Source organism: Hemiscyllium ocellatum, chromosome 9, assembly GCF_020745735.1.
Source record: "Hemiscyllium ocellatum isolate sHemOce1 chromosome 9, sHemOce1.pat.X.cur, whole genome shotgun sequence".
In the NCBI taxonomy this organism is placed as follows: domain Eukaryota; kingdom Metazoa; phylum Chordata; class Chondrichthyes; order Orectolobiformes; family Hemiscylliidae; genus Hemiscyllium; species Hemiscyllium ocellatum.
Genome location: NC_083409.1, coordinates 79,322,213 through 79,343,168, shown reverse-complemented (window position 1 = coordinate 79,343,168; position 20,956 = coordinate 79,322,213). Strand labels below are relative to the sequence as shown.

Genomic DNA, 20,956 nt, shown 5'->3' with positions numbered 1-20,956 from the left:
GATTGGAAAGACTTGAGCAGAGGATAGAACAAGGTTGCAGACATAACTAGATGGGAAATATGAGTTGTCAAAAATCTGCCAAATGGACTATAACGTGGGGAAATCTGAAATCATTTACTTAGTCATGAAGTGTTTTCAAAAAAAGTGTTACTTAAAAGGAGAACGACTGCAGAATTCTGTGTGCAGAGAGATCTAAGTGTTCTGATACATGAGTCGTAAAACATTAGTTGCAGGTATGGCAAGTAATTAAGAAATCAAAAGTGATGCTATCCTTTATTAAACGAGGAGTTATGTTCTGTTTCAGTTCTACAGGGTGGAGGAGCGATTACACCTTGAATGCTATGTGCCATTTTAGCTTTTTTAAGAAAGAATCAAAAATGTAATACATAATTCAGAGCAGGTTTACAAAATTTTTATGTGGAATAAGTCACTTGAGTTATGAGCAAATGTTAGACAAATGAGCTTTTCTCTGCCGGTTTGGAGATGAATTGGTTGAAGTATGTAAGTTTCTGATCCATTTTGACAAATGTGTTGAAAAGATTTTTCTTGTGATAGGTTGGTTTACAACAACTGAACCCTTTTAGTACAGAAGAGCAGACCAAAGGTAGCAAGGTGGCTCAGTCATTAGCTGAAAATGTGTTGCTGGAAAAGCGCAGCAGGTCAGGCAGCATCCAAGGAACAGGAGATTCGACGTTTTGGGCATAAGCCCTTCTTCAGGAAGCCCTTCATCTCCTCCGGCTCAGTCATTAGCACTACTATCTTACAGCACCAGGGACTCAGGTTTAATTCCACCTCGGGCGACTGTGTTTATGGAGTTTGTGTGGAGTTTATCCATTTCCCCCTGTCTGCATGTGTTTCCTCCAGGAGCTCTGGATTTCTCCCACAGTCAAAAGATACGCAGGTCAGATGGATTGGCCATGCTAAATTGCCCATAATGTTCAGATGTCCAGGCTATGTGGATTAGCTATGTGAAATACAGGGAATCGGGCAGTGGTTGCAAAGAAATGCCATCACATAAATCTCCTTCTAAGCCACTCACTACCTTCACTTGGAAACATATTGACTATTGCTTCACTGCCACAGGTCAGAATCCTGGAATCCTCACTCCAACAGCAGCACTAGTTTCAGCAATTGGACTGCAGTGGTACAAGAAGGCAACTCACCACCACTTTCTCCAGGTCAAAGAGGGATGGCCAAGCCCACATGAATGAATGAAAAAATCGGCAGACTTAAGAACAGGTCACATAAGCCCCTTCATTTTACCTTAACTGAAAGGCACAGTTTTGAACCATAACAATCTTATAAACCTCTAATTGTGTTGTGTGGCACTATCACTGTGCTAAATGGGACGGATGTCAAACAGATCTAGGATCTCAAGACATCCATGAGATGCTGTGGGCCATCAACAGCAGAACTGTACTCCAACACAATCTATAACCTTACAGCCTGGCATATCCCCTGCTCAACCATTACCATCAACCCAGGCGATCAACTCTGTGTCAATGGCGAATGCAGGGGGGCATGCCAGGGTAGCACCAGGCATACCTAAAAATGAGGTGTCAACCTGGTTAAGCTACTAAACAGGACTACTTGCATTCTAAACAGCATATGCAGCAAGTGATAGACCGAGCAAAGCCAGGTCTCAACCAACCGATTAGATCTAAGCTCCTGCCACATCGAGGTGTAAATGGTTGTGGACAATTAAATAATCCAATAGAGGAGGAGGTTCCACAAATACTCCCATCCTCAATGATGGAACAGCCCAGTACATCAGTGCACAAGATAAGGCTGGAGGTCTGCAGCAATCTTCAGCCAGAAGTGCCAAGTAGATGATCCATCTTGGCCTCCTCCAAACAACTCCAGCATTACAGATACCAGTCTTCAAACACTCCACATGATATCAATAAACCTATGGATACAGTAAATACTGCAAAGGCTATGGGCCCTGACAACATTCTGACAATAGTCCTAAAGACCAATGCTCCTGAATTTGCGCTCCCCTCTTCAAGCTGTTCCAGTACAGTTACAACACTGGCATCTATCTGACCATGTGGAAAATTGACCAGGTTGATCCAACATAAAAAGCACAACAAATCAAACTTGGCCAATTATTGCTCCATCAGTCTACTCTCAATCATCAGTAAAGTGATGGAAGGTGTCATCAACAGTGCTATCAAACAGCACATACTCAGCAATACCTGCTCATTGACGCCCAGTTTGGGTTCCACCAGAGGCACTCAGCTCCTGACCTCCTTACAGCCTTAGTTTAAACATGGACAAAAGAGCTGAATCCCAGAGGTGAGATGAGAGTGACAACTCTTGACATCAGGGCTGCATTCAACCAACTGTGGCAACAAGGAGCCCTAGCAAAACTGGAATCAATGGATATCGGGGTAAACTATCCATGGTTGGAATTATACCTGACACACGGGAAGATGGTTGTTGTTGTTGGAGGTCAGTCATCTCAGCTCCAGGACATCTCTACAAGAGTTCTTCAGGGTAGTATCCTAGGCCCAACCAAATTCAGCTGTTTCATCTATGACCTCCCCTTCATCATAAGGTCAGAAGTGAGATGTTTGCCTATGATTACACAATGTTCAGCGCTATGCATGATTCCTCAGATACCGAAGCAGTCCATCAAATGCAACAAGATCCAGGCTTGGGCTGACAAGTGGCAAGTAACATGTGTGCCACACAAATGCCAGGCTATGACAATCACCAATAAGAGACAATCTCACCTCCACCCCATGTAATTCAGTGATGTTATCATCACGGAATCCCCCTTTATCAACATTTTGGAAGTTATCATTGACCAGAAGCTCAACTGAACTCGACATCTATAACACAGTGGCTACAAAAGCAAGTTAGAGGCTAGAAATACTGCGGTAAGTAATTCAGTACCTGACTCTCTAAAGCCTGTCCACCATCTACAAGGCACAAGTCAGGAGTGTGATGAAATACTCCCAACTTGCCTGGATGAATGCAGTTCCAATAACAACGGTCAAGAAGCTTGACATCGTTCAGGACAAAGAGCCCACTTGATTGGCAGTACAACCACAAGCATTCATTCCTACCACCTCCAACATTCAGGAGCAACGCATGTATTATCTATAAGATGCATTGCAGAAGTTCAACAAAAGTCCTCCGTCACTACCTTCCAAACCCATGACTATTTCTGTCTGGAAGGACAAGTGCAGCAGATGTATGGGAACTCCTTCAAGTTCCCCTCCAAACCACTCAGTATTCTGACTTGGGAATATGTCACCTCTTCTTCACTGTCGCTAGATCATAATCCTGGATTTCCCTCCCTAGGGGCATTATGGGTCTACCCACAGCAGGTGGACTGCAACGGTTCAAGAAGTCAGCTCAAGGGCAACTCGGGACGGGCAATAAATGATGGCCAGCCAGCGATGTCCACATTGCACAAATTAATGAAAAATTAGCTCAACTGACGGCACTTGTATCCATTAACACATTCTTAAAAAAACTAAACCACCAATTATTATTAAAAAAGACTCATCTAGTGCGCTAATGTTCTTCAATGGACGAACTACTTTTCTGGTCAGAGCTAAATGTGACCACAGAGCCATATGATTGACTCTTATTTGTCCTCTGAAATCACCTAACATGGTATCCTGTCTCGCCACTATCTGCTCAAAGGCAGTTAGGGGTGGGCAATAAATGATGATCATGCCAGGGGTGTTCATATCTAACAAACAAATAAAGAATAACAGGATATGAATACCATTTGCTCATTCTGTCTGCATACATCAACTGATTAGTGAATTCTGGGATGGTCAAAATCTTCATGACTGTGGAGACTTACATAATTTGCATATTTTACATACATCTTTCTTCACCTCCCTATTATTAGGTGGTCTGTTGGCTACATCAATAAGTATGATTTAATAATTTATTATTTTTGTATCTTCATCCAATCTTACTGTTGGTTCCATCACTTTTTCTGCTGCCATTATAATATCTCTATTGAATGTAATTACTTTGTCTCCATTTTTCTCCTCCCCTATGTTTTTCTAAGTCCTATTTGATCTTGAGTGTTCATTTTCCAGTCATAAATTTTCTGTAGTTATGTTTCACTAATCTCCACCATATTCAAATCCTCATTATTATTATTTCCACTTTTGCTGCTTTGTTATGACCTGTTCAGTTCAACTCCATTTTAGTGATAGTTCATTGAAACTTTCTTTTTAAACACCTTTTTGTAACTCTCTTGTCCCTACTTTTGTTTGTCCATTGTTGGACCTTCCATTTTCATTTATTGTAATGTTTGTTTAATTTCTTGTAGATTTCTCTCTATCACCCCAAGCCCATTGTAATAATTTAAAACCTCTGCCGCATCTAGATTTGCCCTTTACAGTGGTGCATCAGTTACATTTCCATTTCCTGTCACCATACTGTGCCAGTATCCCAGGCAGAGAAGCCTCTTAAGGGATATGGGGCAAATCTAGAGAATATAATAAACAACGTCTGACCAAAAGAAGACCTTTTAACGGCTGTTCACTAGGCATCTGAGCTGATGTTTCCACAAGATTGACCCTCACCTGTCGGCAGGAAATCTGTGATTTAAAAAAAAATCTGTGAACTGTATAACAGCTGTACCTGGAACTGTAGTATCTAATTCTTACTTAAAAATCCTTGCTGTTCCTGGCACCATTTATTACTTTCGGCAGTCAGCTTTCAACTGACTAAAATTAAGGGAGATAGTATTCAGAAAACAAATACTTTAATTAGCCTTCCTTTTGTTTTCTTCTGTGGAATTTACATAGCTCATATACTATATAGTAGCATTACTATATTTCTTGTATAGGTTCTGCTAAGGCTGCACAACACCTGACCTCATTGCAACCTTGGCTGAAGCATGGAAGAAAGACTCGAACTGCACCTGTGAGGTGAAAGTGATATCAAGGCAACATTTGAGCAAGTGTGGCATCAAGGAGCCCTTGCAAAATTGGAGTCAGTGGGAATTTCAGGAAGTCTCTTTGCTAGTTGGAGTCACACCTATACAAACGAAGGTGTATTGATTCTTGGAGCTCATTCATTTCAGTGCAAAATGATCACTGCAAGAGTTCCTCCAATACTTCCTAATCAACCAGTTCAGAAATATTATTTCACACTTTTGCAGTAGGTGAGACTTGAAACCGGGCCGCCAGGCCTTGGGGGTTGGGATATTTTTTTGCTGCCACAAAAACCCTCATTCCTTGTACTAGACCCAACCATGTTCAACTACGTCAATGGCCTTCCCTCTAAAATAAGGTCAGAACTTATGGGTTGCAATGCTCAGGACAATTCACAACTCTTCAGTTACTGTCGCTGACTGTGTCCTGACAATGTCCAGGTTTAGGCTGATAAATGGCAAGTCATATTTGCACCACGCAAGTGCCAGTCAGTGACCATGACCAATCATCATCAATGGCATTGTTATCACTGCTTGACAATCAATGGCATTATCATTACTGAATCCCCCTCTATCAACATTCCTGGGAGATATATTTAATCATGAATACTATGGTTGCAAGGTCAGGTCATAGGGTAGGAATTCAAGTGTTCAAGAAGACAGCTTCTCACCTCCACCTTCTCCAGACCTCTTAGGAATGGGTAATAAATGCTGATGGAGTCGGCATTGCCTTAATGCTGTAAACAAATTTAAAAGAAAAGGCCGCATAGAACAGACAAAAATAAGAAAGAATCTTGCTAAGGACTGAAGAGAGTTTAGAAAGTAATGTAAAAAGGATTATGTATTACTCGTATAATGCAATGTTGCAACTTGAATTTCCTGGATTTTTCATTTTGAACTGTACATCACTGTCTGTGTAGTTGTTCAAAAAGCTTTGTTTGCTGTTTATTTTGTTCAGCAAAGTTGGAGACATGGCACAGAGTGGGACTGTTTTTGGACTGGGGTCCGGCGCAGGCGACCAGTGGCTTGCTGAGCCGGTCAGACCACCTGTGGAAGCCCCTGCTCTGATCTACTGCAATGTAATGCTTATCTGTAATGTGTTTCTTTGATTGCAATGTTTACCCTTCAACTGTGTCTTATTTCTAACTTTATACTATGAATCACTGTAAAGTGATGCATTTTTTTTTCTTCTTTGTTCCTCTTTTGGACTTAAGATTTGTTCCTAGGTACTTTGTTTTTAAGATGGCGCCATGACAGGCGACATTGTAAACTTTTCACTCTATTCCTGTGAATCTATACTTGAGTACACATGACAATAAACTTAATTCTAATCCTACTAGTTTAGTAATATTTCCTGAACTTGTTAACTTCACTTTCGTGTGGGTCACAAATCCAGGAGGAATATTTGTCAAGGATCCCAAATGGGTATCTTTGTTAATCTTCTAGCTTGGAGTAAGAAAGGAAGAATGGAATATGTTCCCTGAAAAAAAAATTGTTATCCAAATGTTCATACAAATTTTGTGATGTAATCTAGCACATAATCAATAAGCTTTCTAAAGGTACAGAACAGTTGTCAATTGAATATGTAACTTTTTCTCTTGAATGTTTGGAATAGTTTAAACTGTTATACAAATCTTCAAGCTACTTAATGGTATTCTAATGTTCTGGTTTTTTGTATTGATTTGTTGCAGAAACCCAATGCTGCAGTTTATCCCTTGGATTAGACGTGCCAATCTTCTTCATATTTTGCACACAAGTTCTGGATTGGGACTCTCTTCAGTACTTCTGTCTTCTGAGAGAACAAGTGCAGGATTGGTTTCTAACAACAAGTGGTACTCAGACATTCATTCGCCTACTCTGTGTGTTGATAATAACATGGCTTCAGTACAACAACCACCATCTAGACAATCATTCCATCCACAAACTTACCATAATTTTCTGGTTTTGGACTTTGAAGCAACCTGTGATAAACAATTAATAAAACCTCAGGTATTTTTTCTGGTCATACTTCTAGAAATTATTTTACTAATTCAAAAATATTTATATGGTCGGTATTTATAAGTGTCTGTATCAGCCAAATATTAACTTAATTATCCCCAAACGTCATATCGATTCAGAATTATGAATACAAGAATAAAACAAAGGACTGCAGATGCTGGAAATCTGAAACAAAACACAGTGCTGGAGAAACTCAGCAGGACTGGCAGCAGCTGTAGAGAGAAAAACCAAGTTTACATTTGGAATTCAGTGACTCTTCGCCTGTTCTGAATATTTTGAATATTTCTACTGAGTTTCTCCAGCACTTTTTTTTTAGTTTCTGAATCCAGAAAAGTTGGTTTAGATTTATATGCCCAATTTGCAGAAATGCAACGTTACAATCCTGGAAGTCAAGTAAAGATGTACTTGATGGAGCAATGATCTGTAAATATGATTTGGAGGTGCTGGTGTTGGACTGGGGTGGACAAATTAAAAATCACAATGCCAGATTACAGTCCAACAGATTTATTTGGAATCACTAGCTTTCGAAGTGCTGCTTCTTCAGAAGCAGAACTCCAAAACCTGATGATTCCAAACAAACCTGTTGGCCTATAACCTGTGTTGTGTGATTTTTAACTTCATTCTATAAATATATCATTTTAATATTTAATTGCAATAGTGACATCTATTGGCCGTTGATCAAAACTGCACTTGCCTTTATATTGTATAGTTTTTCAAAATTAGATCAGTTTTGGTTTGCCTGATAAAATATTATCTGGCTACTGTGTACTTGACTTAACTTAAGTCTAGCACTAGCAAAGGGTGTCTTGTGCGACCTGAACCATGACAAACCATAACATCAAACATAGCTGAGAGCTGCCGTTAATCCATTTACTGCTTGAGGTTGACCACTCCCTTGCTGAAATATTATTTTCACAGAGAATTTTGAAAATATCCACTTTTCATTGTAGGCCATACTTATTGGTTCTACCTTTCTGCACAAGGTGAAACAACTTGTAGACCATGTTATCTGGTCCATTTTCATATCTTCAAAAAACAATCCTATCACCTTTTATGTTTACAAGTGAAAACATAATCAATTCAATATTCCTAGTCCATACATGCCAAAGTTAATACTTGTACCCATACTACTGCTCTGTGATATTAGCTATCTCCGAACTGATTAACTAGTATTGCTGAACAGAAGGGCTTAGGGTTTCAGGTACATCATTCTTTGAAGTTGCATTACATATAGATAGGGTGGTTAAAAAAGATGCTTAACATGTTTGCCTTCATTGCTCAGTCCTTTGAGTATCGGAGATGGGAAGTCGTGGTGAGGTTGTATGGGATGTCGGTGAGGCCTCTTCTGCAATACTGTGTCCAGTTCTGGTACTCTGGTATAGGAAAGATACTTCAAGCGAGAGAAGAGATTTACCAGGATGATGCTGGTTCTGGAAGGTTTGAGTTATAACGAAAAGTTGGAACTTTTTTTATTGGCATGTAAGAGGTTGAGTGGTGGCCCTACAGAGGTTAATAAAATCATGAGAGGTATAGATCAGGTTGAATGGTCGGTGTCTTTTCCCTAGGATGGGGCATTTCAAGACTAGGGGACATATTTTTAAGGTGAGAGGAGAGAGATTTAAAAAAGACATGAGGGACAAATATTTTTCACAAAGCATGGTTTGTGTGTGGAATGAACTTTGTGAGAAAGTGGTGAATGTGGGCACAGTTTCAACATTTCAAATACACTTGGATATTTATATGAAAAGGAAATGTTTGGAAGGACATAGGCCAGGAGCAGGCAGGTGGGTTAACTTTAATTTGGAATTATGTTCAGCATGAACTGGTTGGAATAAAGGCAAAAGTGAGGACTGCCGATGCTGGAGATTAGAGTCGAGAGTGTGCTGCTGGTAACGTACAGCAGGTCAGGCAGCATCCAAGGAGCAGGAAAATTGATGTTTCAGGCAAACCCTCCTCATCAGGAATGAGTTTGGGAGCCTCTGGGGTAGAGAAATAAATGGGAGGGGTGGGGTATGTGGGACTGGGGGGGAAGGTAGCCAAGAGTGCAACAGGTGGATGGAGGTGGGGGTAATGGACAGGTCATGAGGGTGTTGCTTATCTGGAAGGTTAGAACTGGGATAAGGTGGGGAGAGGGGAAATAAGAAAACTGGTGAAATCCGCATTGATGCCATGGGGTTGGAGAGTCCGGAGGTGGAAGATGAGGCATTCTTCCTCCAGCCGTCAGGTGGTAAGGGAGTGGCAGTGGAGGAGGCCCAGGACTGCATTGCATGTTCCAGGTGGAGTGGGGAGGGGGAGTTAAAGTGTTCAGCCATGGTTTGGTTAGTGCGGGTGTCCTGGAGATGTTTTTTGAAGCGCTCTGCGAGTAGACGTCCTGTCTTCCCAATGTAGAGGACCAAAGGGTTTGCTTCTGTGATTGGGAATTGAAGTTATTAAAGTTGAAATTGAAAAGAAGTATATCCAAGGGGAATCTAGAAATCTTAGTAAACTGGATTCATGAACATGGTTAATTAATCTGGCATGCATTTAGTTTACACTTGTTGAATTAAAAAAGTCTTTAAAAAGGCACAGTTTGTGTTCCTATTCACATATCGCAAGTGACAATCAGCATGCCAGCACCTTGTAGTTTACAACATTTACCATCAGCAAGGTAACATTTGCAAAGATCTGCCATTTTGCAAAGCTCTGCCATCTCCAACAGGCCATTTTTGAGTCCAGTATCCCCAGAAAAGTTGATTTTAATGGTGCGTTCCACAGTCTATTAAGTATAACTTCAGCATTTCTTTTAAAACAGATGAATTCAAAGGGATTCAGGTATTTTGCTAAAGTTGCTGAAAAATAACTTGATTAATCAGTTCCCTTTGGTTTCTCAAGATTCTTCTGCACGAAATGTGAATGGGAAAGTTAATGTCACATACCTCTGAACATACCAGAATGAATTGTAAAACAACAGCCACAAAAACAACTCTGGTTTTATTTTTTTCTTTTTTGGCGCAAGCAAGTACTTAGCCTCCAATTTGCATATTCCCACAACATTGCTGCTAAAATGAGAACTTCATACAGTATGGCGAGAGGGGAATGAAATTTGTCTTCCAACACTTTGTAGCACCATGTGCTGGAGGTTGCAGTACATCATGCCAACTCCCCATATGAGCCAATTTCATTAGGTTTTAATGTACATGGAATGCATAGATATAAATAATATTTATTTTATTCTGATGCAGAATATTTGATTTTGTCACCTCAAATGTGGAATGGAACAATGACCATACACAATTGTGTGCCTTCCTATTATAGAAAGGCTTGGGCGTAAACATTTTATGTAAGAGAAAAGTTACTTAATGCCATTTCTAACTGTCACTTTTAGCTTAAAAGTTGTTGACTGTAAAATCATTTTTTAATAAAACAAATTTTATTCATAATGTGATTAATGTCAGCAGTCTGATGCTATGCAGATAGTGTTTACCAACCCAAAGTTTTACTTATGTTGTGAAATCCTCATTTGAATTTAATCTTGCATCTGTTATGTCATTGTAAGGCAATTCATTCTTTACTGTACCCCTCTTAACTGAATTCTAGAGGAAAAGAGTAAAGTATCACATCATTTCCAAGGTGAGCACTTCTCCTCTAATTGTCTTGAATCCCTTTAGACATCACAGTCCTGGACATAAGACATCAAGACTCATCTGTCAAAGTGTAAATCAGCAATTAAAACACAAACACCAAAATGTCAAAGATGACCTAAAGCACAACAGGGTTGACAAACAAGTCTGGACAAATCAGTGGATAATTTATAAGCATTGCACTAAAATCTAATTATTTGGCAATTCTTATTTGCAGTTAGCTTGAACTGTGCAATAAATTTATCATGCCATAAATTATTTAGAAACGGCTATTGTGTAAATCAAAACAGAAGTATATATTGAAAAACAAGTTCCTGTATGCCCATTTTACTCGTTTTGCAATTTGTTATCCAGATGGTGGTGAGAACTATATTATATTGCTTCTTTAAAATGTATTTCCTTATAAAGCTTATCTGTTACTGCCATCAGATTTACAATGTCAGCCAGATCAACTGAGAGTATTTTTCAGGGCCCCTTTTCTCCCTTAATATTACTAATCAGACAATTGCAAGCAGTCTTTAATTGTTTTACGTGAGTTGTAAGGTGTATTGTATCTGGCAGTGTGATTACTGAGAATGATGTATCTAGCCTAATCACAGTTGATACACGAAAGAAAGCCAAATTTTCACGAGATACTTAAATAATTGACAGATGAAAAGGTTGAAATTGCTATGTTCTGTACAGAACAATGCCTGCTGGTGTGTTTTTCAAAACAATGTAACTTAAGGGTTGAAACATTATTAATACGCTACTTCGATTTAATTGTAATGACTTACAATGTAACTCAACACTTCCATATATGCTGCAGCCTTGTCATCCCCTTATTATTTTATTGTGTACGAAGAAAAATTATTGGAAAGCTGGTAACTCAGTATTTATTTTTTAAGAACCAGTGTAAATCTGTTAATTGCTTATAAATAAATTATTGTGTTATTACAATAACAATGGGAAAGAGATGATGATTACATAACTCAAGTCAGAATTTGTATATTCTTGGTTATATTTGCAATTCAAAATCAAAAATTCTAAACTTCCTATGTTGTATTTAAAATGAAGTGATTATGGGCAAGTTTTAATTAGATTTATGAATGTACAAAATTCATGGAACAGAAAGCCACTTTCTCACAGTGTGATAACTGGAGTGTTATGACTTGACACTTCTTTTTCCATGTTCCCCATATCTTGATGAGTGAAATGATCTTGGATCCTGGAGGAAATAACTTCAGTAAAATTGGTAGGCAGTTTCATAATCTGTTTTTGCGAGTCATTTTAAATGGCAGATCGTAAATATTAAGATGTCATTACATGTGTTGTTGTATTATCATTGACTCAACAGTGTTAGGAGTGGGAGGTGTCCAATGTACGATCAGTTAAATAGCCACTAGTTATTCAAGCTGAATGAAAATGATTCAGAATCCAATATAAAAGGTTCCTGACCATTGATTTCATTCTCAGTATAATAGGTCATTAGATACAGACTGTAGCTCCACCTAACTTGTCTCAATAATGTGTCTTAACTCTAACCACAGAAGGTCACCCATACTATCCCATTATGATGCTAGTGGGACTGTCAAGTTATTGGGGCTTTCATTATGAACATGCCTCTTTTGGGTATTGCTCTTAAATTCATAACATATACTTGGCCTCATTAGTAAAACTTGAATTTGAACACCATTCCAGAGCTGAAAGGACTATTTGCATTTCCATTGCATCATATGAACCTGAACAGATACTATTCTGCAAACAGTATTGAAGTAAATTGCAGTTATTTCTTAATAAATTTGAATTGGTGGAACCTCAATCAATAATCTTCCCGTATGTAGGAGAAGTATTATGTTAACATTGGCGCCAAACCAATCAAATTATAATCGTGATTTAAAAGGAAATTGAAATTTGCTTCATTTCAGCTAATAATGGTTGTATCTTGGTGTTAACAATGGTTTTGTTATTTTTAAATCATTTCATAATCTCGTCTTTTTTTCCGTCAATATCTGCATAGCTTCAGACTTCTTCTTTGAGGTAAAATAACTGTACCAAAACTGTGTCCTTGAGAAATTCCTCTAAGTACAAGAATTTGTTCAGTACTTTTGCACTTAAGTAATGATCTAGGAGGATGCCACTTTACTATGGTTTTCATTATTTTTAGGGATCAAAATAGCATTTTCGTGAATGATTTTTAAAATTCATTTCAGCAGTCTACCTCTCTTTTTAAAATAAAATTCCTTTGTGTTGATCTCTATATGCAGGTGTTTCCAGATATTGATAAAGAACTGCATATTATTTAGGTTTTCATTTCAACTCACTATAAAATGATGTGGTGCAGTGGTAGTGTCCCTACCTATGAACTAGGAGACCTAAGTTCAAGTCCCACCTGTGCCAGCAGTGCATAATAACCTATTTGAACAGGTGGCTTTAAAAAATATCTAATCCGACTAGTAATATTTTTGTTTTTAGGATTTCTGTAGAATTAATTTTGCTGTTGATCACTGTCTAGAGGTCCAAAGCAATTAACAATGGATGTGTTCTCCTGTTTGCTCATTTGATTATGCCAGCAGCCTCTACCTGAAGGCAATGCAGCAACCAGAAATTTGTCTGCAGCTTAATGGCATTATCTGTGTGAATCCTGAGCTCCAGGGTCTACGTGTTCTCTAATGCGAGGATCACTTCATGCACACACTTTGCACTGGCCAGCCTATTTTCTGTCTTCTATCTCCTATGCAATGATCAATCCATGGTACACAATAACAATTTTTTATGATAATCTTTGTGTTGAATCTGATCAAAAGGTTTTTTATATCCTCAATATCCATGGATATTTTCATGCCTATCATATTAACAACTTCCTCAAAAATATTAGCTGATTTTTCAGATATCAAATAACTTTTTCATATATCCACATTGTTTCTCTGGATCAGCTGACACGTGTTCAAGCATTCAGTCACTATCTCTGCTGATAGATTGTACACACCTGATATTTACCTGACCGGTCTGTCATTTCCTGATTTCTCCATCCCTTGATTTTTAAATAAAAAAATGATATTTGTCATGTTCAAATCCAACATGACTGTTCCAGAATCTGGAAAGCTGAGGAAAATTATGACTGTTGTTCCTGTAGTTTCCTCACTGATATAGCCTATGGTGAACTGAGCAGATCCTGGAAACTTATCATTCTGTGTGTGTTAGTTTCTCCATGACTTTTTAAAAATATTGTGAATATAATGTTCTCATGTCAAGCGTATTCATATTATTTTGAAATATCACATATGCAAAGTGCAAACACTCAATACATTTACTCACATTTCTCTCTCTAGAAATGCTGTCAGACCTTCCAAATTGCTTCCAACATTTTGCTTTAGGTTTCTTTACATTGCTCATAACTTACCAACTCATCATTGTTTTCTCATAACATCTAGATTTGGGCATTAAATATAGTTTTGTCAGGGTCTCCCACCTCCTGAGAATACATATTTTGAGAACAAGCAATTTGCATACATGACACAAAAATGTTCTGAATCCATGCTTGACATAAAGTTTCTAATTAGTGGGCAGTCTTAAAAATGGGGGAAAAAAAGCTAAAGCTAACTCAGCAAAAACATTTTAGATGCAGGATTTCTTTCTTTTCAAAGGTTGTCATTATCAAAAATTTATCAATGCAGGTAATATCTAGGAAAATGAACTGAAAAGAAATTGTGACCTTAAACATACGTGTGTAGGAGAAGAAATTAACTTTTTTTGTTTACTTTGTCATTTTTTTCTATCCCTAATCCTAACCCTCCCCCAGGAAATAATAGAATTCCCAATCCTTAAACTACATGGAAGGACACTGGAAATTGAAGCTGTGTTTCATACGTATGTTCAACCAGTTGTACATTCAGAATTGACACCTTTTTGTACAGAGGTAAGGGTTTCACAAAATAATCAGGATCCATATTTTTTTCACCTTCCACACAGTCTATGGATACAAAAATATCATCTGAAAATATGTTTTGTCAAATTCTTTATATTTAATATATAACTTTATTTGTCAAACATTTCATATGTGACCATTATTGAATACAATGTTTAATTTGAGGTGGAGGACTTCAATATTTTGCACATTACTTTAAGTGAAATGTTCAAAGTGCAAGCTTGCTGCTGAGAAACTGCTTGAGTATACCATGTATCTTCGGGCTGTTTGCTGAGATAATCTAAACAATCTTAGATGTTGGTTTAGTGATCTTTGGTCATGATGTGTTAATTGCTGCAGTGTCCCTTGGTTTTGGAATAAAATAAGTTTAGTTCACCTTGCAGGCTTTTGCTTTAACTGTTTGAGCAGTTAATTTGTGTGAATCAATTGAACTTCTTCCCTCTGGAGGCTGTCATTTAGTTGATAAATAATTATGTAGGAGAATTGATACAGGGGCCTCCAAAGAGGTTCACTAGAAATGCACAATCCTGCAATCTACAAGATTTATCGCTTTTTTCATCCAACATCTATTTAAAAATATGAATGCAGACTGTTTCTCATTGAATACCATGCACAGATAGGTAGTTAGAAGTAAAAACAGAAAATACTGGAGAAACTCAGCAGGTCTAGCAGCATCTGCAGAGAGATTTAGTCAGAACCCTAAACTCAGTACATATTTTAGTAAAGCTAGTTAGAAGATTATATCTAAATTTTAAGGTAAATTTTCCTCCAATGGGTGCAATCTAGATGAGCAGGAGTTTCATTCTTGCTAATTAAATCTTGAAACAATATAAAAGATTTTGCATTTGTGGCTTTGACTAATATTGTCTGATTTATTTACACTGGAATCTGTGCTTAAAAACAGAAACAAGCCCAGATAATTCGGGAGAAACTCAGCCCTGGCAGTATCTCTATGGACAGAGAAACAGAGTTAACATTTCCAGTCCGGTATGACTTCTTCAGATCTGAGTTCTGATTGAATTGAGTTCTGAGGGAAAGTCACACAATTCATGTGATGAAACCTCCAGGAATAGATTTAATTGCAGGTGGCAACCGATGTGTTTGGAGTCAATAGTGCCCTACAGCGTGAAGGAGGCTGTTAGCAACACAAAGTCACGTGCATGTTCTCTCTGTTCTCCAGTCTGAGCCAACACGATGTATTCCCTCTCATTGCATAAATTGCATCAATCACTTCCCTTATCCAGCACTGGGGTGACAAATGTGGAGATGATAAAAATGTCACCTGCTCTAATCTGCATAAAGAAGTTCATAGCCACAAGTAGTGGCAGTGGCCCCCTTTTGCTCACGCTGACGCTGCAGGTCTGTCTGCAAGAGGTGACAAATTTCAAAGAGCGCTGCCTTTATAAAGTAGAGGCATATTGTACACTTTATCTGGTCTCAAATTGATTTAGAGAAATGCAGTGAGAAACCTCGTGGTACAAAGCCTGCCTTTGACAAGGCATATTGTGTTGGGAATGGGAAAACTTGTTTCAATAGATTTTAAAGTGACTACTCCAAATTTATATTTAAGTTACAAAACTAAGATTGGTGCCTGGATAGTAGTGTTTTTTGATGAAGAAGCCACTTTACGTATCTCAACATGCGATACAGCAATCGATCCTGATCTTTAAAAGATCTTTTCTGTGTAGTAATAATTGAGTGCTAAAGCTACCATTGCAAATGTTTATTTGGAAATGAATTATATTTCCCAGGAAAGTAGATTTAATTGTATTCTTCAGCATTATAAATCCTGTTATTTTTCTCTCTAAAATGATTATCATACCTTCATGACATTCCTAATTGGCTTCAAAATGATGGATTTCAGCACTGTTCTTGAGGGAAAATTCTGGCAGAATTTAACTGCATTTACACTTCACATTGAGGAACCTCCACGCTTTGATAGAAGTCCACTTTACTGCCTGACTGACCTTCCACCCCATTCTGAAGAGCGTTCGCAACAGTGGATATATCTCTGCATCCATCAATCAAATTACAGTATCATTGTTAGGTTGAGACAAAGTAATCTCTGTGTCTCATTTTTCTAGTTATATTCTTTTCAATTATTCTCTCTTGCCTGATGATATTTTTAATGCCTACTGCCTCAAGTCTGTCTAAGCATAATTTAAAAAAAACTCCCTAAATATGGTCAAATTTGACAATTTTGAATTACCCTGAAATGAAACATTTCTGTTCTATTGTGATTCATAGAGCTGATTAATATTAAATGTTGAGAGAGAGAATGCATATTTTTCCAAAAAGGAATGTTAATTTCTGATAAAATAAACTTGTTCATTTTTCTTGGCTAATTAAAATTACCCCAGAAATGTATGTTGTATTAACCATAGTAGTTTTTCTTTGAGCAATTTTGTTACATAGCCCCATTGGAAAGAAAGAACTTGAATGCTGTCTTAACTGGTGTAACCATTCAGTGCATACTTACAAATAATATGTTATTTCACCTGTGTTGAGATGTCACAGTGCTGTTAACTATGTAAGTGAAATGCAGTGAAAACCACAGTCAGCTCCTGGCATGTCAGCACTCTGTAAAGCAATACATATTAACTTATCATTCTTGAATTGGCTTAGGAGACTAAACTTGATCAGAAGTGTCAAATGAACTAAAATGATAAATTGGACACATGTAGATGAAGCTTCTATTTGTGCTATTTATTGTACCCTGGCATGAATTTTGTTGTTTTTGTGGTCATCAAGTTGCAATATTTATGCATATTGTGGGATTATAAATTGTTTTTTCTCAGTTTTTGAAGTGCAGATGACGTTAAGGCCAATATATTATCCAGTTATATGAGGGCTCTTGTGTCAAGTGGTGGTGTGCCTGTCTCTGAGCCAGAAGGAGTACCTCCTACTCCAGAGGTGTGTAATAACATCTCTAAAAAGTTCATTAGAAATTTTATCATCCAATTATATATAGCAAGGTGGCACAAGCAAGAACTATGATGATCTATGTCACTGTTTTTTTTTGGTTTTTGGTTGTGTTAGTTAAGCAATGTATATACCTTTTCCTTAAAACCCAAAACATTGCCGTCATGCTGAATTTTCATGTTGTAGCATAGCTAGCTTCATGAGTACCTTGAGAAATATCCCAAATTAGTAATCTTTTAGGACTGGTTTTCTGCTACAGGTCTATGCCCACCAAATATAAGGTTGATACTGCACCCACCAAGACATATTTTAAGATTGTTAACCAGGAGCAGAGAGGGGAAACTGGTATCCTTAACACTTGCCTGGACTTTAACTGTACACTTGCTTGTACAGTTGTAAGGATTGTATTCCAATTTCCCCTCAATGTTTCTAAATTATTTTAATGAACCTTAAGGCAAAATAAAATGAATGTTGAAAATTAGACGGTGACTATCCTTGCAGCAGTGTAACAATATCAGTTAAGTTTGAATAACTAGTGCATAATGTTCCTACAGATCAGAATAGTGATCAGCAAACTCAAAATGTTTCTTGAAATGATATTTCTTGGTTAGTGGTTATTACCTGTAGGGCAAGTGGATAATTGAATTAAATTGTCCTTTTGACCAGCTTACTGTCTGATTCAAGGAGATATATTGTTAACTTTTTTTGTTAACCAAAGAAGAGTGAATTGTTCACCTGGGATTTCTGCTTTATTTTGTTTTTCCTGTTTCAACATTTTTTTCAAGTAACTAAAGCTCTGCTAACAATAGCATGTTATAGCTTCTATCTAAGATTCTGATGGTTAGAATAGATTAAATACTAACTATGAAAGGCTAATGAAAACTTTTAAAACATATATTCTTACTTTACCTTCATTCTCTCACTACAGGCCAGTTCCCTTGATGAGCTCACTCAGCTTCTGAGGATTTAGAGTTTCTTCCAATTGTTAATTTTGCAATTGAAAGACACATGAATTGATAAGAACAATTAAGATATAGATCTAATTGGTGTAATGGTTGAAAACTAGCTAGAAACATATGGTTAGACATTGCTATTATGGCATATTTTTGTTACAGGAATTGTTTTTCTCTTCACTGTTCAGATGGTATATCTTTTGTGGTTATTTGGAAGCTCATGTATGTTGGGTCCAATGATGTACTTCCTTAACTGATGCAATTGAAGGCTAGAGAATGGAACCAAGTAAAGGAAATGTGGTGATTCATGTCAAATTGGATACCAAAATAAAAATGATGACGGAGACAAAAAAAATTGAGTTAAGGAATATAAAATTTACCTGCAGGACTGAGGGACCATAGTTCTTTTCCAGGCTTGCAGGATCGAGTAGAATGTCAGAATCTTAAATCAAGTTATCATTTGAATCCTTCCAATGAGACTCTTTCGCATTTAAATCACAACTCCAGCAATTTCTTGACACTTGTTGGCGAGTTGATACACATTTTTGTTTTGTGATGTGATTGGTGAGCCGTGCAGTTGTCCAGAAATGAATGATGATTCACAACTAATGTGGTACCTCTCCCTTGCTACAAATTGCTTTTTTAAAACTGCACTAATAATGGTGGACAATGAGAATGCTACATTATTGCCCCAACAATTTCTGAGTGAATATTTCATACCTACCACTCTGAGCTCAGATCTTCGTTTGTTTCTTTTGACTTAATAAGATTAGCAATGGGTCTGCAAACTTACTTTAAGCTTGAATATTTTAGTTTTATTGACAAATCTCCTGGGTGATGATTGAAACAAGATAGAAAAAGAATTTTGTTTGAGAGGGTGAAGAAAGAAAAGAGCAAAGGGACTCAGTGTCAAATAGGTAAATCTGGAAAAAAAACCTGGCATAGTGAAATATATTTGCTTTTGGAACAATGTGGTGTCATAAATTTTTCTTACTCTCTGTAGTCAATTGAATATCAAGTATTTATATTAAATTTGTTACTTTGTATGTTCACTTGCTATGTAACAGTTTAATGTTTCATATCTAGCTTTGTGTCACAAATATTTTCCATTCATACCTAGTAGATATATGTAAGATTGAAAATTAGTTTAGATCATAAGGGGTTCCCATTGTTGCAACCTCAAATTATGATTCACAGAGGAACCTCAATGATCTGAACGAGATGGGCAGGCACAATTTCGTTCAAATAATTGATTATTCAATTAATTGATTTCCCTCTGGGGTTTGGAGTTTTCTGTGAAGTCTGCTGCCTGTTCAAGAGACTAGGCAGCAGCATATCATGCGTGAGCCCACCGTCCACTCCCTGAACCCATCTCTCCCCAACCCTGTCCGCTCCCAGCACCGCCTCTCCACCCCCCCCCCCCCCCCCCCCCCCTTCCCCCAAAACCCAACAGGGCAGTCAGGCTGGACATCAACAGTAAGACTGACACGTACACACACACACACGACTGCAACGTTTTGACAGGTTCCACCTCTGCCCTATACAGGACAATGTTGGAGAGATTATCTGGGGAAAGGGAGTGCAGGGTTCACCCCTATGTAGAACCCCCCAGGGAAAGTGTAGGTCTGTGGTGAGAGAGAGAGAGAGACAGAACGAATGGAGCCAGATACGTTTTTTAATCATTTTACCCGAAAATAAAAGATGCGATCTGGGTCGAAATACCTCTTTGACGTTATGTTTCAATCGACACCTTGAGATCTCCTTCGAATAATCCGAGTTTCAGATAATTGATATTCGGATAATCCAGATTCCTCTGTAAGTAGATTTAACTGCCTTATGCATATTCCTCATTTTATAAAGTGTTAAGACGACTTGCAGATGTGGAGATTAACTAAGACAAAACTCTTAAATTTTAAGTGCAATTGGATATTCTGCTCTACATTTTCATATTATCTTTGATTTTGATATTCTTTATGATATTATTTGTGACAGGAGTCACCTTTATAAAGTTTTTATATTTTCTTTAGTCAAATCTATGACTCTTTGAAATATTACTAATGCTTAGAGATCTCACAATCATCTAACATGTAATTTTGTCTTAACCTACTTGTAACTTGATTTCTTATTTAGCTCACAGGGATTGTTCAGTCAATGGTTGACGGAAAACCAACATTACAAGAAGCCCTTCAGGTAAATAAGATCTTATTGAGGCATTAGACTTGGATTTGAACTGTCTCTTTTGACCTCAATAATCTATCCATAATTTCAGAGTGAGCTTTTTTTAAAAAAAATTAATGTATGGGCACTGTATTGGACCAATTATATTTTCATGTGGCTTTGCTAATGCTGCTCGTTTTCACATAATTGCACATTGACTTGAAATGCTCAGAAAAGGGAAAATCTGGTGCTAATTATATTTGAGGCAGGTTAAAATGTCTAGACTAGTAGGTTTTGGTAAGATTGTAAGTCAAGTCAAATATTGATTTAACTTTATAGTTGCAAGTTTTCAGTTTGTCCCTTGTTTCTTAAATCATTTTTTTAATGGAATTGATAAACTGTGTTGCTACAACATAAACCTGCTGACAACCAATAATTATCAAGCAGGTTATTTTTGACTGTTTCATAAGTTGTGCCTTAGTGG

General features: G+C 37.5%; 1 protein-coding gene across 1 annotated transcript in view; it reads left to right on the top strand.

Annotated features, from left to right (window-relative positions):
• The window catches only part of LOC132818784 (ERI1 exoribonuclease 3-like), a 425,305-nt gene that overhangs the window by 36,258 nt on the left and 368,091 nt on the right, over positions 1-20,956 (top strand). Inside the window, exons 2-4 of the mRNA XM_060829868.1 lie at positions 6,607-6,904; positions 14,315-14,431; positions 20,446-20,505. Coding sequence (XP_060685851.1) covers positions 6,614-6,904; positions 14,315-14,431; positions 20,446-20,505 — 468 coding nt within the window. The 5' untranslated portion in view covers positions 6,607-6,613. The remainder of the gene's footprint in view (positions 1-6,606; positions 6,905-14,314; positions 14,432-20,445; positions 20,506-20,956) is intronic.